The 27651-nt window shown below is 42.0% G+C and overlaps 1 protein-coding gene across 4 annotated transcripts in view; it reads left to right on the top strand.

Moving 5' to 3' along the window:
- The window catches only part of LOC109033447 (uncharacterized), a 74699-nt gene extending 48556 nt beyond the window's left edge, over window positions 1–26143 (top strand). For 3 of the 4 annotated variants that reach the window (XM_072299288.1, XM_072299289.1, XM_019046071.2), the window contains 7 exons: window positions 466–744; window positions 7220–7599; window positions 9601–10854; window positions 12045–12336; window positions 19324–19473; window positions 21884–22083; window positions 23326–26143. In XM_072299288.1, the coding sequence (XP_072155389.1) occupies window positions 466–744; window positions 7220–7599; window positions 9601–10854; window positions 12045–12336; window positions 19324–19473; window positions 21884–22083; window positions 23326–23686 (2916 nt within the window). In that variant the 3' untranslated portion in view covers window positions 23687–26143. Of the gene's footprint in view, window positions 1–465; window positions 745–7219; window positions 7600–9600; window positions 10855–12044; window positions 12337–19323; window positions 19474–21883; window positions 22084–23325 lie in introns of those variants that run through there. The other variant, XM_072299290.1, reaches the window with a different exon arrangement.
- Window positions 26144–27651: the final 1508 nt, after the last annotated feature.

The raw sequence follows: 27651 nt of genomic DNA, 5'->3' as shown, positions 1-27651 counted from the left end.
CGAAATGCACCGGAGGCTCCCATGTTTTTGAGAGTTCTCTGTTTAATTTGTAAAAATAATTATCAGTTGCAAAATAGGAAAGTTCACGTAGATGAGGGTAGTTATACTTTGTATGGTTAAGGGTTGCTCTGGGAGGCACTGTGCTTATACCGCCGCTGCTTAAGTGCTTAGTCCCGTACCCCTTGAATTCGACTTCAAAGAGAGAGTGGGATGTTATAAACGATGGCGTTGAGGAAAAAATATGTTCCCACTTTTCCATTCTACACCCAACCATTATTCAATCAGTTGTTTTGAAATTGAAACAAGTCCGTTTCCAGATGAGCTCTAGTTTGCATATATTTTTAAGCACTCAAGGGCTCATATGAAAATATACTTGTTCCTTTTCAAAAACAATTCATTTATTCATCCCCCACTGAACTTTTTGATTTAAAAAACTCATCCGAATTATATCTATCCTTCTTGCAGGTCATCTTAAAGGAAAAGGACCACGGAGAGGGCCAATCGGAAGCACATGTCCCATCCGGAGAGAGAGTGTCGCAAGGGATCCATGTCTCGCCTCATCCCAATGACAGAGAAGAAAGCGACCTTAAAGGAACGGCAGCGAAACAAGGAAAAGATGAAGAGAAGTCTGCGGAGGAGGACTCGCATGAGCCGAAAGCCAGTAACATCCATGAAGAAACCATGGGGCCGCACGAGCCGGAGAATGAGAGAACAAGCTCTGGAGACTACAGTGCAAGTTCAAACGTGAGTTTTCCGAAGAAAACGCGAGATTTTTCAGTATCTTATGCTGGACTAGAGTCCCTTTATACCCAGAGTTACGACAACTCGATCATCAGCTGACTGACAGCCGGCCTTGGCTGGCCATGGAGGCCGAAACGAGTGCACCCAAACGAACGATATTGGGGGATAAGGATCAGGAATCCTGCGATGTCTGTCACACAGAAACAACAACATCAACAAATTGATCAATTAAAAAGAAAATGAGATTGATTTGTGAATAATTTCTTAATCTATTTTCATTTTGGACCGATGGCAATAACAATTTACTCTTGATAAACCCCAATTAGGTAATATTTTCATTATTCTTGTTCACATACGAGGTACCGCCATCTTGGTGCACTCGTTTCGGCTTCCATGAGCGAGAACCAATCAGAATTGGATTTTTTTTTAGGCCACTTTCAGCCCAACCCTGGCCCAACCAAAAGTGAGTTGTCTTAACTCTGGGTATAAAGGGACTCTAGTTAGCCTTTAATCGCACCGATTATTTTCCAAAGCACGGAAGCTCCAAAATTGCGAATGAGAAAACAAGAAACCCCGTTTTATTCGCTTTGTTGACAACCTTCGAATTCCAAAAAATGTATGTTCTTTCGGAGGGCTTTTTTGAAATCAGACATGACTGATTATACCGAAAAAATATAAGAAAACACCACCCCTCTACCACCAAAATAGAGATAGGTGTTTACGTGATTTGGAAAATCGTTGGTTCCATTATTCATAGTTGGACCGTTTAATGCAGAAAGGTACCAAGTTACAACATCAGTCACTGCCAAAGGACCCCGCACACCTCTTATGGGTAGCTGCACCATAAAGAATTGGCTTCTGACTTATGTATTTCGATTCTCCTCAAGATGCTGATCATCAAAAGTTATAATTGCGCCAACTTTCTACGATGCACCGTTTTCCCAAAACACCCATGAGAAGATTCAATTATTCGGCGACTATGAATAAAAAAGAACAAAGCATTGAGAAGAGGCCCGATGTGAATAAGGAAAAAACGTAGAATGTGTCCGTCTTCTTATCTGTACCTGCCGACTCAGGGGCTATCTCCCTCCCGCACTCGCCCGGTAGAAGCAGACGTTCAGACTTCCTGTTCTTATGCTCCTCAAGAATCTGATTTGGATGGTGGTCGAGCAAAACGGCGTGCGGAATCCGAGATAAGACTGCCGCTCGGTGCGGGAGTCCCCATGATTTCCTTGTTGACACACAGCCGCTTGTCAATCGAGCACTGAAATGAGGAATCTTTCTGGCTTTTTATCACCGAATAATTGAATCTTCTCATAGGTTTTTTTGCGAAAACGGTGCATCGTAGAAAGTTGGCGCAATTATAACTTTTGATCAGCATCTTGAGGAGAATCGAAATTCATAAGTCAGAAGGCAATTCTTCATGGTGCAGCTTCCCAAAAGAGGTGTGCGGGGTCCTTTTACCAGACAATTTACTTTTTTGCAGGAGAATGGTTGTACGGATTCCTTCGAAAATTTTAGGAATTTTATTTTATGCCGAAGAGGAAATTCCCTGAAATTGTTACGAGAATCTACACTATCGTTGCTCCGTAAAAAAATAAATCTTTCTAAAAAATTTGGCAATGACTGATGTGACTTGGTTTCTCCTTGATTAATACGGTCTGGTTGCTCCGTTCCTTAAATAGCGCCATTCCTCAGGCAGGTCTTACACCGTTTTCATTGCGATTAAAGGATAAAAAAGCGAATAATTGCGAATAAGGATGGTCTAAAGTGAGAGGTATCTGACGTAGGAACCTTAGGGAGCCATTTTTCGCAAAATTTGAATGAAATGCAGCCCTTCAACTACAAAAATAGATCCTTGCAATGGAGTACAATTATTCATCCATTAAAAAAATACAAAAAATGGAAGAAACAATTCAATAATTTAGACAAACTCTAAGATTTTTTTTTTTTTTTTTTCTTTTAAACGACCTTTATTATTAAATGACTAGCAGGAAACCCGTGCTACGCACAGGAAAACCCCACCATCAGCAATCACTGTGATTAGTGATCAGTTACTAATTGTGTTTCTGAATTATTATCTACTATTTCAAAATTGGCGAGACGCATTGGTTTGATTAAAAAGTAGAGATTTAGTATGCTGCTATTTTGGTCCGTTCTGCAATAAGCTCACATGATAATTATAATAATAAAAAATACCCAATCAAAAGTTGGTTATTTTCATGAAGATTTGTTACTTTTGTCAGTTCAATGTTCAATTGAAGTTAGCTGGTGAGTTTCAGCCGCGGAAATTACGGGATTTAGCCAGCGGTTTCGTTTAATTCACAGCAATGGCGGGTTTGTCATCTACATCGCGGAGAAAACTTGATTTTTCCAGGGATTTTGTAAAACAAATTAGAAATTACACGATAATCACCACGGTATCACGGCAAATACGTCGTGTTCCTAGCGAATTTTTAAGATCATTACAATTGCGCGTGATTCACATCAATATCGTGGCATACACGCGAATTTCTGACTCAATTAAGACTACGTAAATGTGCGCATAAAACTCATAAACATCTGTTACTTGAGATGGGTGAAAACGTATGATTTTCCTTCAATTTTGTATGATACCACATACCCACTCCGGAGTTCAAATAGTTGCTCGCTTCAATTCTGCTTGTTAAAAGTAACGAATTGGAAGAATCCAATCTAAATTTCACGAGAACTATGGGATGTAACCATCGGTTTCCCCATATAAGATTTAATGTTTTGAAATTAAAAAAAAAAAAAAAAAAAAAAAAAAAAAAAGCATTAGCGATGATTTAAAATTTTGCAAGTAAGACTCATGTGTTTCGGTTCCACGATCGGAGTCAAATATTGATGAAATGCGCGCGAAACCCCCGCTTCTCCTCCGATTGAAGCGTTGTACACCGTCTTTATGTTCCATTTTTATTTATTTATTTCATTAATGAAGCCAAGCAACAGCTTCTCTCAAAATTTCCCGAGAATTTGTCTTAATCATCTCAAAACAAGATAAAAGTAACAAAAAGTAACCCCAGGCGACGTGAAGACTAAATCACAACAATTTTTTTACTCTCGAACTTGAGCAGGTAAATTTTTTTCAAAAAAAAAAAAAAAAAACAAAACGAAACGAAAGGTTCCGCGGAGCACATTTTTCACTAATCTTCCAAAAAAAAACGGAAGGAAACTCGAACCAATGCGCGAACCAATCGCGAAAATCGCGAACCAATGCCGTAGAATGAAGAGACTACGTCAGTCTCTTTATTCTATGCCGATGCATGGACAGATTTTCCAGATTTTCACATCCCTGAGAGAGTAGCCCGACAACGGATGCACGAGTCGGAGCTCGCAACAATCATGGCGCGGCGTTTCCAACAGCGCGACGCCGAACTCGTTCCATCTTCCTCGCACTCGTTGGACGCTTAACCCCTTCCATCTTCCTCGCACCCGTTGCGCGTACCAGAAGAACACACGTAAAATTTATCAGCTGTCTTTCAGCGCGAAACGTGGAAATCGCTCCATCTCGCTCGCACTCTCTCTCGCACTCGTTGTCCTTACGGGAAAATCGACCCACGCGGACCGCGATATCCCGCGAACCGGCGGGCGGATCGCGAAATCCTCCCTTATCCGGCGCCTCGGGGTAGAGAGGGATCCCAGTGCGGAATCTCAAGGTCACACGGCCTCCCGTTCACGAGATCCGCTGATACGTGAGTGAGTGAGTCAGTCAGTGAGTGAGTCAATCAACGTGAAGTCTGCTTTATTAGTATAGAAGATAAAAGACAATGAAAAGTGAACTGCGACAGATGCAGTGTATATAGATACAATTGAATAGTAGAAAGAAATATAAAAAGGAGAACAAAGAAGTAGCGAAGTAAGAGATGCAATTTAATATTTGGACGTATTTCTATCAAACGGAACTATGTGCATTATGACGTGAGCCCTGTTATGCAAATATTCTTATGGGTGTCAGGGATCATGTCTTAACGCACATAGTTCCGTTTGGCAGAAATACGTTCATTTTAAAAGAGAACGTTTGTGTGGATTCCTTTGAAAATTTGAAGAATTTGCTTCGCACTATGCAAAAAAGTCACTGAAATTTGCACAAAAATCCGCACAACCGTTTTCATGTAAAAATTAAAATGCCCAATTCAATTTAGAAATAGCTGATGTGTCTCGAATCCTTTCTGCTTAACGCGGTTCAAATACAAAAACCTAGATACCAACCAAAATTAAAAGGAATGAAACTCTAAGATAGAGGCAGACTCTTTGAGAATAATGCGATGGATTTTCTGTGGTATTATATTACTTTTTATGGGGGCAAAATCATTACAGCCAGCCTTACAAAGGCCGATTTGCATTGTTATGCGGTTGAAATTTACAAGGTTTGTAAAAATCGTACTTTTTTCAAGAAGGTGCATGACCTCAACATATTGACGAGCAAATCTATCGTGTAACCAACGCTTTAGATAATTGACAGATCTTCCGTTTCAAAAAATGTGCATCCTCAGAAATTGCAGGGGTCCAAAGGACAGAAGTCCACGGCCAGGAAACTCGCGTGGCAAACCCGCTACCGCTGTATTAGTTCTCCACTATTAGTATTGTCTTATAGTAGATAAATTTTGCAGATTTTTATTTAAGTCCAAAGCTAAGTGGGTTCATGATTTAACTTGGTATGCACTCAAAAAATAATTAGGCACCGAGAGTCTAATGTTACAAGATCCGTAGCAACTTTATTTCTGCTAACTTGAATGGGCCTGTTGCAAACTTTTGCTAGAGCAAAACTAAGAGTTGTTTCCTACAGATAATGCCTCAAAAATCACGATGAGCGCATCGGCAAAGTCTGAAATGCACTCATAACTTCACAATCTGCGTAAGAAATTTGCGGTTTTTTGAGCTTCCCGCTTCGAAAACGATACTACGGTACAGGTGAACATTTTGTTAGAGGAGTCGTTCCATTGGCGACAATACTCATCATGGCCGACGCCAGTCCGCCAAAACACGTGTGATGGGACGAGATAACACTTGAACAGGATTAAACCATATAACAATCGGCGTGTTTACGTTCATATTTTCCTCGCCCGCCTTAATTGACCTTGAACTCTCCTCGAATTACGCGAGGAACTGCGCAAGCGTCGGCCATGATGAATATTGCCGACGATGGAGCGACTCCTCTAACAAAATGTTCACCTGTGCAGTAATATCGTTTTTGAAGCGGGAAGCTCAAAATAACGCAAATTTCTTACGCAGATTGTGAAGTTATGAGTGCATTTCAGACTTTGCCGATGCGCTCATCGTGATTTTTGAGGCATTATCTATAGGAAACAACTCTTCATTCTGCTCTAGCAAAAGTTTGCAACAGGCCCATTACTTCCCATAAAAAAGTTTTTTTTCTTTTCCTCCTTCTATCTCTATTCTCTCTCTTCTTTCTTTTTATTTTTTCCTCCTCTCTTTCCTTTTTATTCTCTTTTTCTTGCTTCAGCACCGTCTCCTCTTTCTCCAATTCTTTTTTTTCCATCTCGTCGTCTTCATCTTCTTCTTTTCGTCTCGCAATCAGCTTGAGGAAGTTCACTTCACATCCAAAGATGCATATCGCACACAGTAGATCGAGTCACTCAGGGAGGTCGGACATGAAATTTTTGACTAAAACTGCAAATTTTGATATTTATTTCGTCACACTTTAAATTTTCAGGGGTGCTTCTAGCAGCAGATTTCACAAGGAAAGCAGTGAAACCACTTTTAGAACCTCAGAGTTTTGTATAAACTGAGATATAAGCTTTTAAACTTTCCAAATTTTGTCCGACCTCTCCTATTGACTTGGTCCTCCGTGCGTGAGTCCCCAAATTCGAGGGGAAAATACATAGTCCGTTTTCTTTCGAGAAAAAATATGAAATTTTTGACAAATTCACAGAATTTCTCGATTAGTTGTTAAGGTGATTCGATGGACGCCATATTTTGTGTCAGAACGGCATGCGATATATCGCATCAATTGGTTCAATTTTTACAGCTACTCGTCATTTTTCTCCAATTTTGAGATCGCAATTCTGTTGTCAGGACTTAAGCACTCACTTACCAATTTTAACAAAGAAATTCAACGTAAGAAAGGCGTGGTTTTTTTTAGAGAGAAAACATCGCATTCGATACTGATATCGAAACTGCACTCGAATGAGATACTTTAAAAAACCGCACCTTCATTACGTTGTGAATTTCTTTGTTAAAATTGGTAAGTGAGTGGTTTAGTCTCCTGACAACAGAATCGCGATCTCAAAATTGGAGAAAAATGACGAGTAGCTGAAAAAATTGAACCAGTTGATGCGATATATCGCATGCCGTTCTGACACAAAATATGGCGTCCATCGAATCACCTTAACATTAACTGATGGGCGACCACTAGTCCTTTCTCAATTTTCCAATTTTTTATATTCGATCGATCGAATTTTCAGTAAATTTCCCGCTTGTAATATCCTTTTTCCAGCATGGAGGTCAGCGCGAAAACGAAGAGCCCAACGTGACCAGGAACCGGTTTAACCAAGCCCAACCTCCATCCGAACCGGAAGTGATGACCGAAAGAGCGACGACGGAAGAAAGCAACCTCACCGGAAATCGATACGGTCAGGATCGAGACCTCATCGAGTCGGACGGTAGCTCGAAGAACGGACCCGAGGAGAGCAGTTTGCATGGGAATAAGTACTCTCAGACGATAGAGCACGCGAAACCGGTATCCAGGATTCCTCCTTCCGGTAACGTCTCGCAGGTTGCGTCCACGACACGACCTACGACAACGCCAGCAGCGACTCATCCGACTGCGAACGCAAGTATGACAACAGTTGCCAAGGACGGTCCCACGTCGGTCCGGTAAGCCATCTCAGATCCCCGCTAGAGTCCCTTTATACCCAGAGTTAAGACAACTCACTTTTGGTTGGGCCAGGGTTGGACTGAAAGTGGCCTAAAAAAAAATCCAATTCTGATTGGTTCTCGCTCATGGAGGCCGAAACGAGTGCACCAAGATGGCGATACCTAGAATGTGAACAAGAATAATAAAAATATTACCTAATTGTGGTTTATCAAGAGTAAATTGTTATTTCCATCGGTCCAAAATGAAAATAGATTAAGAAATTTTTCACAAACCAATCTCATTTTCTTTTTAATTGATCAATTTGTCGATGTTGTTGTTTTTGTGTGACAGACATCGCAGGATATTCCTGATCCTTATCCCTCAATATCGTTCGTTTGGGTGCACTCGTTTCGGCCTCCATGGCCAGCCAAGGCCGGCTGCCAGTCAGCTGATAATCGAGTTGTCTTAACTCTGGGCATAAAGGGACTCTAATCCCCGCTCTAGATATCACGGAGAAAAAAACTTCGTGCGTGGGACCCGAAGTTTAGGTCATATGGATCTCTGAAGTTTTCAGATTGAGCATCTGAACACTTAAGGTCTAGCTGTCGAGGTTCGGATCACACATCTGAAACTTCAGTTCTTACATCTGAAGTACTTCAGATGTGAGAACCGAAGTTTTTCGGATGTGAAAACCGAAGCACTTCAGATGTGAGAACTGAAGTTTCAGATGTGTGATCCGAACCTCAGCAGCTGGACCGTATAAGTGTTCGGATGCTCTATCCGAAAACTTCAGAGATCCATAGGACCTATACTTTGGGTCTCACGCACGAAGTTTTTTTTTCCGTGTACAAACTCAATCACAGATATACTGGGATAAAAAGGTATATTGAGACGTCGTCACCTTCCGGCCAAAATATCACAAGCGTCATGCGACGTTTTAAAATTTCCGCCACCATTTGATTCTTCTACAGAGAAATTTTTGGTTGGATCTGTTCGAAAATTTCACTGAATTTTATCGGCAGCACAAAGAAAATTCAGTGAACTTTTCGGTTGGCTTCGTTGAACAATTTCTCTGTAAAAAAAATAAAATGGCGGCGGAAATTTTTCATCGTCGCATGGCGCTTGTGATACTTTGGCTGGAAGGTACATAACGATGTTAAGAACATTATCAAAACAAGCGGGTATGAGAACAGGTGGTTCCGCGTTAGCATCAGCAAGGGTGGAGGCAGGGAGGCTACGGCTACATCGTGGGCTGTGTAATGGAAGGGTTAGTGCATTGGTTATGCGCTACTTACTTAAACACCTACAATTAAATATACTATAGATTCAATTATTGCTGAGAAAAAATTGGTACTTTTTTTGGCAAAATTTGTAAAGGAAAGTTTTTGGAATGGGAAGGAACGCGTGCCTGAAATATTTTCGTATTGTGTTCGTGGAAATTTCCATGTAAAATATTTTTGAAGTATTTTAAAAAAACTATAAAAACTTTTTTTAAAAAAAAAGCCTTGGAAATATTCTGGTATTTCTGGTCACATTTTGAACAAGTTCTTGCAGTTTTCCGGTGGAGCGTTTAACATTTAAGCGACTTTATTTGTAGAATATTTTGAAAAGATCCGGTGTGTGAATTGGGAAACATAGAAAAAACCAGGATACTGCGCTCAACGTTGCCTGGTTTCTCTCATGTTTAATTTTTTACCAAAATCGAGCAGCCTCCTGTCTACATACTTTTTATGAATTTCCCTTGGATTATAAGGTATATAAGCACGCCATCTGAAGACAGAACAATGCCGACTTTTCAGGTAAATAGTAAAACATGAGAGATGATTACGCACCACGCAATGAGTTTGACTGCTTCTAGATCATGCCGTCCAGTTTAGCTCGGGTGCCTAGGGAATGCCAGAGGATTCGCGTAAATCTACAGAAGTTTATTGAAATTTAAAATATTTCCAGAAAATTTCACACAATTCTAGACATAAAAATTTACTAGAATCAATTTGATAGAAGTTTACATCTTTGTCCAGGAAGAATCCTCCGGAACTGAAGGAACCGACTCCCGGACCCTTCGGGCTCATGGACCTCGCGAACCTACCGGCCGGCAGTTCTCCGGTTCACGTGCGAGCCCAACCGCTTCCGCACTCGCACTCCCACTTGGTCCAAGACGACGAAGTAAGCGGCGACTCGGATCAAGAGATCGAACCCATCAGAGCGTTCGATCTGGTAAAAAGGAAGCATAAACACCCGACGGAGAAAAAACCCAACTCACGTCCTCTAATGGTAACCAACGGCAAGAGATTCAGACCAGTCGCGAGTCACGGATTCTTGGCGCTCCCATCGGCGCAGGTCACGAGCACACGGGCACCCGAGGAATTCGAGCTGACCCAAACACCCGGAGACATCGCTATCGACGAGGTCTTCGAAGAGACGAACCTAACGGGCTCCAGATTCCACCAGGGAACCGGCGACAACGCGCCGAGCGACGAGACCATCGTCACGGACATCGTCACGGAGGAGACCGATCTAACCGGCTCCAAATACCGCCAGGCTCCCGACAATTCGACGATCTCCACGACGGAGGACACGGATCTAACGGGGACGAGGTACCACCAGGACAACGCGAATCACTCGTGGGTCAACTCGCCCGAAGTCGAGAACTCGAGCCGCGGTCAGGAAGAAGACGGGGATGGCGGAAGTCCCTTGACCGGGAACAAGTTCGACCAAGGGACCAAACTCCCGGAGTCCACTACGACATCGTCCACGACCACGGCGACCACCCAGGCCACCACGGTGAAAACCTGGCAGCCGCCCGATGATCTGAAACTGGTCAACGACGAGAAAAAACATCATGAAACGTTGGGAAGAAAGTCGACGAGTAGTTTTTTATACGGGAATGCGAGGAGAGTAGAGGCGATGCAGGAGGAAATGAAGAAAGGAGAGGAGGCGAAGAGGGATGAGGCGACGAGGAAGGAGGCGAATGAATCCTGGCTGCAGAAGAATCGTGTGGACTTAGAGGAGGAAACCACGAGGACGATGACTACGACGACTACTTCGGAGAAACGGGAAGGACAGGGAAAAGCGGTGGGAAGGATAGAGGAATCCAAAACCAGAAGCAGGATGAGCGATCCGGAAGTCAAAGACCGGAACTATGGAGACGAGGAGAATGTTGCAAGGAACCCTGATGAGGATCTACCGGCGGACGATTCTGAGGGCGATGTGGACATTCCTTCAGTGACGAAGTCGCAGAAAGACAAGGCAAAAAAGGAGCCAAGCGAGGCTAGGTGAGTTATGATTTTTACTGGAATTGGATATTTGACCACTTTAATTCAGGATTTTTTTTTTAATTCCTTTGCGTAATAATAGTTTCGTGATTAAAATTGATAGCATGACTTAGAGACTATTACTGTTATGTACATCTCAATGGACTAATATTTTTTTATAAACTGTTAAAAACTGAAATACCATATTTAATTGAGGTCTACTGGAAAATTTTCCCAAGTTATTATTTTATGGGCGTGTCGAACTTATAACTTTCCTACATATATGTATGCCCTACATGAAACTATAGATGCTACGTTTCTTAGTTAGGTGTGACTTCGTCACAAGTTGCAGAATTTCTTCTCATGTTTTATTTTTCTACATAAATAAGAAAACTGAGCAGATACGGCCTTTCAATTATTTGTCATCATATTTTTCATAATTTGAGGAAAATTCACTAAAAGTTGCATGGCATTTTGTTGAATAGTTTTATTTTTATAAAATGAACCACAAGAGAGACCACTGATTCTGGTCAATGCTGTGCCCAGAAATCGCCTTCAAAACAGATGCGTATGCATTCCGCATGACGGTCGTGTTCAAATAGTTATCGCTCAACGCCTAGTAATATTTCAAGTACGGCTGAGAAGTGATTGAACTTTCCCTAGTTATAAATTTTCAATTGGAGCGCGTTTAGCAGAAAGGAACCAGCCACATTAGCCACTGTTAAAAAGTGAGCAATTTAATTTTTTACTAGAGAACGTTTGTGCGGATTCCTTTGAAATTTTCGCGGAATTCGCTTCGTACTGTGTAGAAAATTTACTGAAATTTGCACAAGAATGCGCACAACCGTTTTCATGTAAAAAATTAAATTGCCCAGTTTTTGACAACGACTATTGCGGCTTGATTCTTTCCTGCTTAGTGCGGTCCAATTGAGGAGCTTTCCGGAAAAAGGGCACATTACGAAAAATTGCGTTTGAGAGAAATGCATTTGAAGTTCTGATCATTACTCTATGGCCACTAACAGTGATTTTCGCTCGAAATCGGGAGTCCAAGCTGCGATAGATGGTACCATCAGTGGCCAGAAATTAATGATGGAAACTTAAAATGCGTTTATCTTGAACGCTATTTTTTGCCATGTGCCCTTTTTCCGGAAAGCTCCTCAATTATAGTGATTGAATTAGAATACTTATTCGTGATTTGAAATTGTTGAAAGGAAAGAGAGTCGAGAGGAGGTAAAACCTCTGGCTGAAAAGCAACCCAATAGACCGATAGAGGTGCACACCCCGCGAGCGGCACCAACGAGAATGGAGGCCTTCGCGCAGGACAAACCGGAAGCGGTGGACATCAGTGAGATCCCTTACCTGGCCGTGGCCGTAACTCGACTCAACCGGACCCGAGGGAAGAACCTCCGGTGCACAGGGGCCATCCTCAACGAGTACCACGTCTTGTCGGCGGCGCATTGCTTCTTCGAAAATGGCGAAGTCGTCCTTCCTTCCAGAGTGACGGTACTAGTATCCAAGACGATAAAAAGGGCTGAGCTATTAGCCGACTTAACAGATGTAATATGCAATAATGGAGATGTTGCATGTGTGAGGGATTTGCGATTTGACTGTTGATTCTTATGTAAAAGTTCGCGAGAAACACGATGGTGCCACTGGTTTTCTCTGAAATCAACTCCCAAGCTCAAAAAAAGCTCTCAAGTTGAGGCCAAAATGGAGGGGATATCCCACGCTACCCTGAGAGTCCACGTCTACATCAAAACAAACTCTCCATGCAAAGATAGGGAGCAAATATACATTGACAGGGCTGCCACTGTATTTGGGGACTCCAAAACTGAAAACACGGCAACCCTGCTAATGTATTTGCTCCCTATCTTTGCATGGAGAGTTTGTTTTGATGTAGAGGTGGACTCTCAGGGTAGGGTGGGATATCCCCTCCTTTTTGGCCTCAACTTGAGAGCTTTTTTTGAGCTTGGGAGATTATTTCAGAGAAAACCAGTGGCACCATCGTGTTTCTCGCGAACTTTTACATAAGAATCAATGGTCATATCATAAATCCCTCACTCATGCAACATCTCCATTGCTACTCAGGCCATTCTTTAATAAGAAAAACAATGTGCAAGAGGATGTTGATATATTTACAATTTTACCATAACATGGTGGACACGCAAACGTTTCGACCAACACTTTCGTCTTCATCAGTGCAAAAGGAAAGAACAGAGAAGAAAAACTAGAAATGATGAAATTTCAACTTTTTTTTTTTTTTTTTTCTTGGAGGATGACAATACTTCCTCTCTACCCTATGGGAGCGAGAAAGTAAAAACACTGCCAAGATGCATAATAACAGAGACAAAGGGAAAAGCACTACAAAATTGCTACATGGTGAATGAAAAAAAAAGAAAAAGGTCTACAGAACAAAGAGAGCGAGACTAGAGGCGAGGTAAAACAGCAATAAGCACCAAAGCATGGCCTGAGTGGCAATTATTGCATATTATATTTGTGAAGTCGGCTAATAGCTCGGCCTTCTTTATCGCATTATGAGTATCCGGAAACCTAAAAATCTTGCTAGTATCCAAGTATGCCCTCCGCAGTGGCGTGGCGTGAATTGCGATATATCGATTGTTATGCCATTTAAACCTATGGAAAAGGATCGATAAACAGGGTGTTCGCAGCGAACACCTTAATAATCGATTCTTTACCATAGGTTTAAATGGCATAACAATCGATATATCGCAATTCACGCCACGCCACTGGCCCTCCGCAGTGCTCCCATTCCCCGGAACTACACTGGAAAAAAAAAGAATCTTAAAATTGCCGCCAAGAAGTATTTCTTCTTAAATCAAGAATTTTGCTGGTTAATATAAGCTACTTTTTTGCTTAACCCAAGCATTATTTTTCTTGAATCAAGAAAAAGTCAGCTTAGAGCAAGATAAAGAAAATTCTTGGCGGCAAATTCAAGAATTATCATGCTTGCTCCAAGCTACTTTTTTTCAGTGAGTTCCGAATTCCAGAACTTTTGAGATTTTCCTGAATTTTTCCCGGAACTTTTAAACTTTCCGAAATGTTCCGGATCTTTTGCATTTTCCGGAAATTTCTCGGAACTTGTGAAAAAGTCTAAAAGGAATCCCGGAACTTTTGACAGTTATTTAGTGGGACGAATTGGAACAAAAAAGTTCCGAATCCTTGAGCTTTTGACGCTCTCAGTTCTTTCATTTTGAACTTGAACAACGTCAGCAGCCGGATTGTTGAAAATCTGTGTTTGCCGACCGGATAAGACAAGAGTAACTAAAATTTAGTCACGTGATTGGTCGGTTTTGTGAGTCGGCCTCGTTGCCGTGCCGGTAATGGATGTAATAATCGAGAAGCTATCTTGAGTTGCCGACTTTCGGTCGTCAAATCCTGGTTAAGTCCGTCGTTTGTCGACACGGGAAAGAAGACGATTGATAAAGCTGACTTATCACCTGACTCCATTCCTGTTTTGTTTTTTCTTATTGGGTCTACGAACACAAAATTTCAACAATCAGGCTACTGCTGGAATTCGCTCCTCGCAGAGATGCACCTATTCGTGCATGGCGGATGTCCGTGTTGCATCGGCAAAATTGAAGGCGCAACGGCTCGAGGCGTGAACGCTCTGCTCTATGAGGTGTCGCTCAGATTCGAAGAAAGATTATGAAACGAGACCCGAATACGCCTCTCCTATTTTCGGCTGTGTTGACACTCGATCTTTTTCAATTTGATGTCCGATTCTAAGATCCGATCTCTCGGGTGATGACAGGGGGTTTTAGAGGAGATGAGGGAATGCCAACTCCCTGGTGGGTTGTGGGAGGACCGAGTTTTGTGGCGGTGAGGCGTCGCAGAGCGCCAGAGAGCGTTGTGAGAGCGACTCCCAAGTGTTTATGTCCGATTCTCTTTTTACGGTGTATTTTTAGACCTACATTTGCAGCTGGCACATACCGGCACACAGTGAATTGAGTCAATTAGAGAGGTCGGACATGAAATTATTGACGAAAGCTTCAAATTTTGATGTTTATTTTGTCATATTTTCAACTGTGAGGGGTGTTTTTCGAAGAAAATTCCACGAGAAAACCAATAGAACTACTTTCAGAACCTCAAAGTTTTGTAGAAACGGAGTTATAAGCGTTTAAAGTTTCCAAATTTTGCCGACCTCGCCTATTGACTCGATCCACTGTGCGGCATCGGCCCCATACAACCCGCGGACGTGGTTTGGCCAGCCTTGGGTCACTTTCTCCCGGCATGAGCATTTAAGGGTCAAGCATATTAAATTACAAGACCAGATTTTTTTCTGCCACTTTTTGGTATAATTTTTTTGCATACGCAGATTTAATACTAGCGAAATGCCCGTGACTGGAGTCACAGGTCTAGAGGCCGCTAAAATATATATAACCCCGAAAAAATGGTGGTAGGGGAGCAAGACATGCCATAAAAGAAAATGATAAAATCGATAGAAAAATGAGTTGAGGGGAGAGGGTGATGGAGCTAAAAAAATGAGCTGGGGGGGGAGGTAGAATATTTTTTTTTTTTTTTTATTGGGTGAAATAACAACAATCTACAGACACAGTATTTGGTTGCTGGCAAAAAAATTAGAACTAACCTAGCAATTAATGATTTAATAAAAAAAAGAAAGAAAAAAATGAAAAAAAGAAATTGAAATAAAACATCAGCTGATAGCAAATAAAGGTTACCAAGGAAACCAAGGAATGGAATTTTCATAAAAACAGATTAGTGGAAAACAGCGTAAGTAGGGCACTTACGTTAATTACCGTTTATAAGTAAACGGTAAGTGCGATTTAACAAAAAATCTATACAGTTCTTTATGAGACCAAAATGGACGAAATCACAAAATTTGAGTAGGCTAACGTAAATCTAACGATAGTTATCGTGAACGAAAGAATTGACGACATAGGTCGGGTAACTATTATAGGTGGGATCATAGTCGTAACAAGTGAATGAAACTCTGCCAGTGGGTCCATGACGAACCTAAAATTGAGCCAGGAGTTCCAGGACGAAACAAAAGATACTCAAGACCCATCCAGCTGCCAGAGCTATAAAAGCGAGCTTGAGATCATTTAAAATAAACGGTCTCAATTCCTCATTGCCGTTGTCCCTCTTTTGAAACTGTTTGAGGTCATAATCAAAATTTTCTCCGAAGCTCCGAGAATCGAGATCACCTTCCACAAATCGGAGTATATGCTCGTTGATAACGTCGTGGTAAAAAGAGTTTCCGAGCATGAAAAACGTGAGAGAGTAGCTCATTACGCGCTCTTGAGCGATGTGAAATTCGTAATCGCTGCCCGTCTCATAATCAGAGTAAATTAGGTCGCTCAATCGGTCATACTTTGTGCTCATCCTGTAAAGAAATGCATCTTGTCTTAACATGGTGTAAAGTTCTCTTTTGGCTAGACGCGCATCGCTTATATTCGCTCGAATATCAGCCAAATTGAAGTGATCATCGTCCACCCTTCTCAAGCCACATTCAACTTGAGAACATTTAAACTCATAACCGTCTGTTAGCTTACGTCGAAGCCACTCTAATTGAGGCTCATCGCCTAGAAACCGTGTGTCCATTTGAATATCGGTCGATTGTATCATCAAGTCGGATTTCTCGATATCTCTCAGCGTGTCGATGTCTCCATAGCGAACCCGCGATTGCAAAAGACTGAACATTCTGCTCTGAAAAAGAGTGATGAGGATCATCATAGAGAAGACAATAACGAAGAATACAATTTTGCCCGTCATCAATTCGATCATGATCAAGCGGGGTTGGCCGATTCCCAAAACATATCTGTAGATCGTCATGAAGGTTGGATAAAGTTCATGCTCCGTCGGTGTCTCCTCAGTGCTGGAGAAACGGGAAATTTCTCCGTAGGTGCGGACAAGCTTGTAATGAACCAGCGTGAATATGAAAATTGTTACAACGAAGAAAATCCACAGTGTTGGAGAGAAGCAGTAGAAAGGGGTCACATACTGTGGGATGTATCCCGCTCTGGGGACTCTTACCATAAGCTGGCATGATTCTAGAGTCGGTGTGATACCGCAGGTCCGGTAGGTTCGCTCGATTTGCAACCGCGCTTCCGAGAACATGTATATCTACACCATACTTCAGGCCAAGTTCATAGCGTTTATATATGTCTGGTGGGATTTGAAAAAACTGATCACCGCCAAGTGAGTCGTGGGAGACCGCTTTGAGTGAACCGTTTCGGCGAACCAGCGAATCTAAAAGAAGGCCGGCAAAGATGGCTATGCTGCCATCCGTGCAACCGTCGAACACCGCGTCAAGATTGGTAGCCTGGATGTTTTGAAGGAGAACAGTCAGTGTTTTGCCTTCCATTGAATACCACGAAAAATCGGCAAATTCCTCCTCTGTCTCTATCTCATACTCTCGCAGTTCCTCAAAAAATGGATCGTATCGGCGACATGACGCTCCGAAACAGATGAGAGTTTTATGACCTCTGAACGTGCGCCACATGAATCTGAATAAGAGTCGAACCGAGGGGATCCAATCTTCCCCTGAGAATTCGGAAACCTGGTACCTACTTGATACATAAAATATCAAATAATTTCTAGAGTTCCACATATTGTTCGCGTGCAGACCACTAACTTGGTCAAAAATATCGTCGGGTAATACAGAGTCCTCTTGCAAGTGAGTATCCAGAATCGTTAGGTTCCTCTCGCATGGTCTTTTCGAATCCTTCAAGGTAAATTCCAACTCTTCTCCGTGTTGAACACAAAAATTTGGTAACGTGAATGGCTGCTGCTTGGTTTTTGAAATCAGTGGTGAATATTCTCCCAGCAATTCCAGTGGAATCACCTTTTTCCCAAAATTTTGAGTTCCTAAAATGAGGTTAATGATGTTGCCGATATTATCCAGGACAAAAAGCATTGTTTTCGGTTCAGTGTCGGAAAACTTTGGCCTCAAGGCTCGAACATCATTCACCTGAGAGACTGGCATGAGAATGTCGTGCAGATTGTGAATGAGGGCCGTGGTGTCAAATTCTGAGTTCAGTTCCATGATTTGTATCAGTTTGTGCTGAGAACTTTCTAACATACGGGAACATACCTTAGTTACTAGGGTGGTATAATTTTTCTCAGGTGCGGGTGGTTGCGAATGAATGGCTGCTTCTCCAGAAGAAATGAATAATGGAATTGACATCAGAAAATATAATTTCCATTTGACGACCAACATGCCACAACCACTCGATCACAATATTGGTATTTGCCTCACCGTAATTTTGGATAAAACCAAATTTTAGACAATTTCTGATGAAGATGTCAGTTCGAAGTACAAATGACTACCGCCGTATCAGAAAACTCGTCAGTAAATTCGGTCATTCTTTCCTCCAATAGTTTACTTATTCATGCCGGAAATAGAAAATACTCGTTTTGGTGCCCTAGATTCTTGCGTTTCATAATGGTCTCAAGAAAGAGGGCATGAAGTAGTCATGCAATTTTAAATTGAAAAAGTACTAATATGTATAAAACTTTCTTCAAAAATGCTCTTATTCTTCATATTTGTTTAATTTTCAGAAATAAACATGTAAAGAAGGAACACTACATTCTTAGAATCGACTTTAAGTCAGGGTATGACTGGGTGTAAACAAGGAAAACCCCCCAAGAAACGTACATAAATTATAAGTAACAAAGTGATAAAATAGTGCTGGTCTACACTATTTTGCGCGGGAAACAAAGCCAAAAAGTCAAAAAATTTCAATTAGAGTCAAAAATTTTGAGCCCTAATGAGCATACCAGTTCCAAATAGAGTTTTGGATTAGAATGGATAATTTTGACATTATACTCACGAGCAATAGTTAAGGAATTGATAACATATATTGGATCAGGGTGCATTCGACTTATACGACAATGGCTGTCAAAATATTTTTCCCTCATAAATTCCCTTTTCCTTTTTTTATCTCCTTTCCGGAGGAATACAGCTTGTCATAAGCCTGGTTCGCATTGAATAAAACATAGGTCTCTTTCGACTTATGCATGCAGCAAAATTTAATTTGAAACCAATATTTTCGTAGGTAAGAGCTTTTCTTCTCTTTCGTTTTGTTGTAAGCAAAATAACATAACAGAGGAAGAGGAGTTCAAAGACAAAAACTCCGTTTTGCACGAGGAATTTGATTTCAACATCCGACCATACTGCCGTGCTAAGAAAGAACGCCGTATGAGCCTTCAGACGTTGCCAAGTTTCCTCCGATAAAAAACAAAATTTACCGGAAAAATTGTGGATATTATTTTCCAAAATGTCCAGACAATTTTCACGCAATTTAATCTAAAATAACTGAAAATTTCAAAGAAGAATATGCATAAGTGTTGCCAACAATACATGTTTTATCGAGGGAAATTTGACAACTCTTGAATGTTCATACGGCGTTCTTCCTGCTTAGCACGGCAGCATACAATATCTCTTCTAAATTTCGTGTAAGAGATTCGAATGAAGTAATAGTGAGAACAAGACGTTTATTTGCCTAGATAGTAACTGCCCAGACGGGGTCGGATGTTCACCAACTGGACGCCCACGCACAAACGAGGGTAGCGGAGGACATCAGCGTGTATCCAGGCTACACGCCTAATGCGTCGCCCGGCTACGACACGGTGACCAACGATCTCGCTGTCATTAAGGTAAATACACCTCAAATTGGACGTATTTCTGTCAAACGGAACTATGTGCAATATGACATGAGCCCTGTTATGTATATATTCTTATGAGTCTCAGGGCTCATGTCTTAATGCACATAGTTCTGTTTGATAGAAATACGTCCAATTCAACCTTAATATTTCCTACATTTCCAGCATTTATATCAGCATTGACGTTTCATTCCAGAAATGGCAAACATCCTCGTATGAAAGAATTTTTTCATTCATTTAAACTGCTACAATGAAGTCCCACGTGGCAAATCTCGTATAGTTTTACCCATAAAAAATATAATAGGTTGGCTGTGTCGATAAAGGAGGGAAAAAAGGTGTAGCAGTGTTTGATTTGTTCACACCGTGACGTGAGTGGGTACAATGTGACCTCGATTAGTCTAAAAAATCTAAGATTTATACAGGGTTATTCAAAAGTCACGCGCCACCGGCCATAACTTTAGTTATGATTAAGATATCGACTCGCGATTTATGACGTTTTTCCTCATATCGGGGGAGAACTTTTTGAGGTACTTTCCAGTTTTTGATTCCCTCAAGGGGAGGGGATCGAAGGGCAACTCATAAATTTCAAATGGTCACTCCCCTCATGGCCAGTGGTGCGTGACTTTTGAATAACCCTGTATGTATGAAAAACAAACCGTAACGTAGTTTGTTACGGCGCAATTTAACACAGTATAATTTTATTTACTTTTTTAGGTATGACTTTTTTCCTTTAACATCATTTCCGAAAAAATCGATGACACGGAAGGCTTAGCCAACTTACCCCCTTTGCCTCTCTTGAATAAAACAGCCCTTAGGGCCGTTTTCGCAGTCCTTCCTCACACGACGCCTTTCCTTAGGAAGTAAAGACATTGTATAGTTTATGTTCTCATGAAGGAGGCTTTTAAAGTAGCACCATCAAAAGGGCAAATTTCTCGAGCCTCAGGTTAAAATTCAACATAATAACTTTGGAGATAGATCCATACAAGATATTAAAATGATTTAAAAGTACACACTTTTCTTACTATTTTGGCCGGCTCTGAGGTAGGTAAGGACCTACCTTATAATTGTTAAAACGCGCCGTATTCTTTCATTCATATTTCATTTTTTGTAGCCAAATCATTGCAATCCCTCGTGGAAATCTATTTCCAAACTTGAATAGATGAATTTTACTTGAGGTTTGTACAAATTGTCCTTTACACGATGCTATACGTCATTGCTCGGACGAGGGAACTTCACTCCATTTCATGATTGACTAAGACAACTCAATTTTTTAGAAGAATGTACCTGTGCAATTTTCCCCCAAAATTTTTCCGAATTTTCTATGAACTCAGAGGAAAAATCAGTGAAATTTTCAGCTCCAGATGTCCAAAATTCTCCTGGTAAAAATGTTATTTGAGAGGGGAAATTTGGCAACAATAAATTCAGTTACGATCTTTTGCGAGGGAAACTACTCATGGGAAAGGCACTCTTACTGGAAAGAAATCATACCACTCTCCGAAAGAAAAAAGTCCGTTAAAAAAACCATTATGAGTACGGTCCTGAGATACAACTATTCGTGCTCCAGGAATGTGCATGTTGCATATGCAAACAATTGAAGGCGTTTTGGAATAGAGATGTTGCATGTGTGAGGAATTTGCGATTTGACTATTGATTCTTATGTAAAAGTTCGCGAGAAACACGATGGGGCCACTGGTTTTCTCTGAAATCAACTCCCAAGCTCAAAAAAAGCTCTCAAGTTGAAGCCAAAATGGAGGGGATATCCCACGATATTCGGAGAGTCCATACCTTTACATCAAGACAAACTCTCCATGCAAAGATAGGGCGCAAATATATTAGCAGTGTTGCCGTGTTTCCAATTTTAGAGTCCCCAAATAAAGTGGCAGCTCTGTCAATGTATTTGCTCCCTATCTTTGCATGGAGAGATTGTCTTGATGTAGAGGTGGACTCTCAGGATACACTGGAAAAAAAAGAATCTTAAATTTGCCGCCAAGAAGTATTTCTTCTTAAATCAAGAATTTTGCCGGTTAATATAAGCTACTTTTTTGCTTAACCCAAGCATTATTTTTCTTGAATCAAGAAAAAGTCAGCTTAAAGCAAGATGAAGAAAATTCTTGGCGGCAAATTCAAGAATTATCATGCTTGATCCAAGCTACTTTTTTTTTCAGTGTAGCGTGGGATATCCTCTCCATTTTGGCCTCAACTTGAGAGCTTCTTTTGAGCTTGAGAGTTAATTTTAGAGAAAACCAGTGGCACCATCGTGTTTCTCGCGAACTTTTACATAAGAATCAACAGTCAAATCGCAAATTCCTCACAAATGCAACATCTCCATTACCTCATTCTCGCATTGATTTTAGGGCTCAAATTTTTTTGTTTGCCGGGTCTTCTTTTGAATTTTTGTCTTCAGGTGCGGAAGCCGTTCGTGTTCAACGAGCTGTGCCAGCCGATATCGTTGCGCACGACCCGGGTTCCGGAGAGGGAGGCGCTAACGTGCCTGGCGCCCGGCTGGACCTTCGTCGACTCCGCGAGTCAGCCCTTCTTCGGGCATCACCTGGCTCGCATGAAGCTCACCGTTGGACTCGGCAATACCTGTCCTTGCTTGAACTGGTAAGTGCTCACTGTAAAATGCTTGTCGCGGATATGGGCACAGCGGGCTGATTGTTGAAATTGGTAGACAAAGCGATAGACAAAAAAGACAAAAAGGATATGGAGAGATCCTACTGGTTGATGTGGGTGTTTGCAATGGACAAAGGAGGTAGGTAATAGAAGAACTAACGGCAATCCACGAGACACCCAATAGTTTGTCCATCATTTATCCCCTTAGTCTACAGGAGCTACCCATTTCAACCAATGCCTTTAGTTCAGGATTTTTGGAGAAAATCAATGGCACCATTGGTTCTCGCGCAAAATTTGACATAGGACCAAGTACACAGAAAAAAAAACTCCGGCCGCAGCAGCCGTGCAGGCTATATAGACATGCCGTTCGCGTTCCGGGCTCAGAGGCCGAAAGTTTCGGGTATAGCACCTGGTGCAGTCGAAGCTACGGCTCCAGCGCCCGGAACTTTCGGCCTCTGAGCCCGGAACGGACGGCATGTCTATGTAGCCCGTCACTTTTTTTCAGTGTGCATAAATCGCAAATCCCCATGGCATGCGCACGGAGAAAAAAAACTTCGTGCATGGGACCCGAAGTTGAGGTCATAATGGATCTCTGAAGTTTTCTGATCACGCATCCGAAAACTTGAGGTCGAGCTGCCAAAGTTCGGGTCAGCTATCGAGGCACTTCGATACGTACCGGAGTACTTCAGATGTGTGACCCGAACCCTTCGATGTATATCAAAGTACTTCAGATGTCTGACCCAAACTTGCGCAGCTCGACCTCAAGTTTTCGGATGCGTGATCAGAAAACTTCAGAAATCCATTTGACCTCAATTTCGGGTCCCACGCACCAAGATTTTTTTCTCCGTACGCATGCCATGGGGATTTGCGATTTATGCACTGAAAAAAAAAAAACTCCGGCCGTGGGAGCCGAAATTACGGGCTATATAGAGATACCGTCCGTTCCGAGCTCAAAGGCCGGAAATTCCGGCTGCTGGAGCAGTAACTTCGATTGCTCCGGGTTCAGAGGCCGAAGCTACGGCTCCAGCAGCCGGAATTTCCGGCCTTTGAGCCCGGAACGGACGGTATCTCTATATAGCCCGTAATTGCGGCTCCCAGGGCTGGAGTTTTTTTTTCAGTGTGCATACTGAAAAAAAAGTTACGGGCTACATAGACATGCCGTCCGTTCCAGGCTCAGAGGCCCAAGTTTTTTTTGCGCGAGTATCATTGTATTTCTATTCGAATTGATTGCAGGGTTCACCCGGAGGGTTTGATGTGCTCGATGCAGGACACGGCGTACTCGCTTTGCGACGAGGACATGGGCGGGCCGCTGGTGTGCAGCGGGAAGCTGGTGGCGCTGGCCCACGGCCTGGCCAGCAGCAACTGCTCCGAGACCCCCGTCCCGATGAACGAGGGCCAGTGCGGGCGCCAACGCAAGCTCACCGTTTACGTCTACCTGTGCCCCTACCTCGGCTGGCTCGCCGGCTACGTCCCCGAGCTCCAGGAGCTCGATGACCTCCCCTGCGGCGACCCCCTCGAGGACACCGCCCCCCTTCATACCGCACACGCGCTCGCGTTGCCGCTCATCGTTTGGGCCCTTCTCAAACTCAACTGAGCTGTCACTGAGACGCACGGAAAAAAAGTATCACAATCCCAACTACCTATACTCCATAGAGTGCATAGAGTCGTAATGTAAATGGGAGAGCTGGCGCCATGTTCTGCTCGACGAGTTCCGAGCCCGGTGTTCGCCGAGTTCGGGTCGCTTTTTCGATACATGTTCGATCCAAAATGACGGTGTGGAATACGTCGTGATTCCTATCTCCTTTGTTGTCGTTATTGTCATCGGATGGCCGGGTACCCGTGTATCGCAAACAATCGATCATGTATCGAAAAAGTGACCCGGCGTCACACAGGAGTCTCGGAATTCGGGACATGGAAAATGCTTAAAAGTGGCGCCAGCTCTCCCACTTACATTACGACTCTATGTACTCTATGCTATACTCCTAGCTGGTTTTAGCGCCAGATATTAGAGTAGTTGCAGGAGCCAGAAGTATGGGTAAGTCAGCTGAGAGTGTGGTTGGATCAACCATACCTTTAGCTGGTGCCCTCACAGTCAGCATAATTGTGGTTGAATTAACTAATTGTAAGTATACCGCTGGCTGGTGCCTTTAAACATCTAGCGAATGCAACTACTCTTACGGCTGGCGCCAAAATCCGCTAGAAGTATAGTTGAGATAGTGATACCTTTTTTTTCAGTGCGCCTGAAACTAGTCAATCGATGTAACAGACCTGCGGGCTGATCATTAAAATGGATAGACAAAAGTTTAGACAAAGAAGACGTAAGGAGTATGGAGCGATCCTATTGATTAGATGGTTCTTACAGACTGAGGGGGTAAATGATAGACTAGCTGTCGGGTTTCTCGTGGGTTGCCGTAAGCTAGTCTATTACCTACATCCTTTGTAAGTACATTGTAACCACCAGCTTTCACCAACAGGATCCCTCCATATTCCTTGCGAATTCCTTGTTTGTACATAGCTTTGTCTATCAATTTCAGTAATTGGCCCGCTGCTGTCTGATTGTTGAAATTTTGTGTTTTTTTCGACTGGGTAAGACAAGATTAAGGAGAATAGAGTTATGTGATTGGTCAGCATTTATTCTTCGCCCTCATACAATTGCCTTCAGTTTCTCGTTAACTACATCCTTTCCTGGCACGACAAAGAGGACGAAGGATGAAGCTGACCAATCGGATAGATCTATTCTCTTGAATAATCTTGTCTTCTCCGGTTGACAAACACAGAATTTCAACGGCCGCTGACCTTCCAAAGTCGAATACTATTGTGCTAGCCTCAGTAAGAATGAAACATCATGATAATGTTCAATTGATCATAAGAGGTAAGCAAAGATCTTCAACGATCATCACTACAGTGTTAACTGATTGTGATATAGTCCGTTCTTGTTTCTATCCCTGGAATTCACGGGTCTGAAAAGGCGAGCTCCTATATGTACAATCCGATGAGACTGTTGTGATGGTTATTGAAGTATTTGTTGAACTTCTGAAGATCATTTGAGAATCATGATGATGTTTTAGGGAAAAAAGAACGTCGTGAACGGAGAGGAAAACCTCGGTTACGAAGTGATGCGTTCAAAGACGCTTTTCAGAGGGTCAAACCCTTTTTCGCACGAAATTTAGCCTCATTTATTTGAACTGTTTTATGAACGAGATAAGATTTTTGGTTCGTAAAGCTTAACTTCCAGTTCGTGATGCTGAGCCTTGGTCCATCGAACTAAATTCAGTCCTGTGATCAAGAGGGTTGGTTTGTACTAAAGAATTCTCAGACCTCTAAGCCGGAGAGTGTCTACTGGACTTGTCGGTCCGTATAACCGAGGTTTATTCTCCTTGTATGAACATTCAGACGTTGTCAGTCATAGTGATCAACAATAATTTTTTGTTAACATTTTAATTTTTGCATTTGATTTTTTTTGTTAATTTTACTTGTAAATTGACCCAGTGTTTCTAAAACAAATTATAAAAATAATCGTAACTTTCCTGAAATTAAATATTTCGTCCGAAAGACTCTGTTCGTATTTCAGCATTAGTGTACACGAGAAAAACAATACTTCCTCTCTACCCTAGGGGAGCGAGAAAGTAAAAGTCGCCTATCATGACCCACCGAACTCTGGTTGCCGAGACTTTACATCGGTTCAGATAGGCCGAATTTTGTGTAGACATGCTAAAGTACTTTCTTAAAACTCGGAAACTTTGATCATTTGAACCTCTGAAAGTATCGCAATTGGCTAATTTTATCCGACCCCTTTATTTTGAACATGGAAGACTGGAACTATGTTCTGTGTTCTAATCTAGAAGTCTTATTTTTAGTTCACTTCTTCTTTTATAATTCTCCTCTATTTTCTCGAGCCAATTGTGCGTACTCAATTTTTTGTATTTTTTTTTAAAAAATTTGATTTGTTCCTAGATGAATATATTGTTATTTTTTAATGAAAAATTATGTACGTGCGTTTTGACGTGACTTTGATTCATACTTTATCAAAATTAAAGAATCATTCGGTATACCTGTGCTTTTTTTTTAATGTTTTTGTTCATCTCTATTTGATTTTGTCTCCTTCAAAACAGAAAAACATTGCAATGAAATGAATGTAATTGAAACATTCCCTTAATTTTATTTACGCAACGTAAGAGAATTTTTACTAAATGACTTGTCATTTTTGCTCAAATCATCAGCAAACTAAACTCAAAATATTCAAGTTTTAAACAACAATCAATATCAGAAATACCTAAAAAAAAAAAAAAAAAATAGTAAAACACGATCTTAGTATGAGCTTCCTTGTGTCTCCTACGTCTTAAATTTTTTTGAAAAAGATATGCGATATGCCGTCTAAAGTACAATAACCCTTAAATTTGTGTGAAAATTACGAAGAAAAAAATAAACTCTTAAGTGCAGTGATCGTCTGCAATTCTATTTTTCATACCCAGGTAAGACTTCAAAACCTCTTTGTCTTAAGAGAGGAAAAATAAAAACATCCGATTCTAATAACTGTCGCTGAAGACCAAACCGTATTTTAGGAATCATAAAGAGATAATAATAAAAGAAAATGAAAAGGAAAATTTGGTTTTATAGAAATGAAAAAGAAAGTCTTAAAATTTGTCACCAATTGATGTCCATTCACGTTAGATGGTGATGGTACTTGTTAAGGAGAGATTTCCCCCCGTTTCTGCGTCCACTCATTTTTCGGCACTCACGCTCCATTTAGTGCCCCCTCCCGCTCCCCATGGCCTCTCTGGTCCCGGGGCCGGGCCCGCTCTGTACTTATGATTCACTTGCCTCCCCTTGCCGCACCGCACATTTGCCCTCCTCCATGCTCTCTCTCGCACATTTTGTATCAATGCTTCACCAATAGATTTCGCTGTTTGGTCTTTCGGTTCGCGTTCCTCCACAGTTTTTTCGTGTTTTGTCTTTGATGGGGTCCGCGACCAGAGCCAGCAGCCCTCGAGTCTGTCACCCAGCTCCTCGTTTAGTAAGGCTTGCTCCTGCGACGTATGAGCGCGGACGGACCAAGTCCCTATTCGATTTCCACCTTGCTTCCTTCCATTTACCTTACACCTTGCCAAGTCGCCGCCTCCGACACCGATTTGTGCTTGCACACTTCAAGCTAGGAATGGCATTGGCTCCCTAGTCATCCCCCCGGTCGCCGCCTCCGACACCGGTCTGTGCTTTGCACATTCCAAGCTAGGAATGGCACGGGATTGTCCATCCTCCATCCTTGTGCAAGGTTAAATTTTTGGAAGGGAGCCTGGTTTCCGGCTCCCACCCCCCTTATTGTCGCCCTCCACTCGCCCATTAGTTTGCTATAGCCCCGCCCGCCATTTTTGTATTCGTAGTTAAGTTCTGTTTGTCGTTCTGATTTTGTAGGTTCAATAAATGCACCCCTTTTGAGAGCTTCCGATGATGGATTTCACGCGTCATTAGAGGTTCATCTCTTTCGTGGTCTGAGGAAGCTCCAAAAAGCCCATAAGGCGTTTGGTGCATCCCCCTCCCCCAAGTTAGCCCCCCTCTCTCTTT

The sequence above is a fragment of the Bemisia tabaci genome, chromosome 4, assembly GCF_918797505.1.
Source record: "Bemisia tabaci chromosome 4, PGI_BMITA_v3".
NCBI lineage: Eukaryota > Metazoa > Arthropoda > Insecta > Hemiptera > Aleyrodidae > Bemisia > Bemisia tabaci.
The sequence above is the reverse complement of the archived record's forward strand: the minus strand, read 5'-3'. Positions and strand labels throughout refer to the sequence as shown.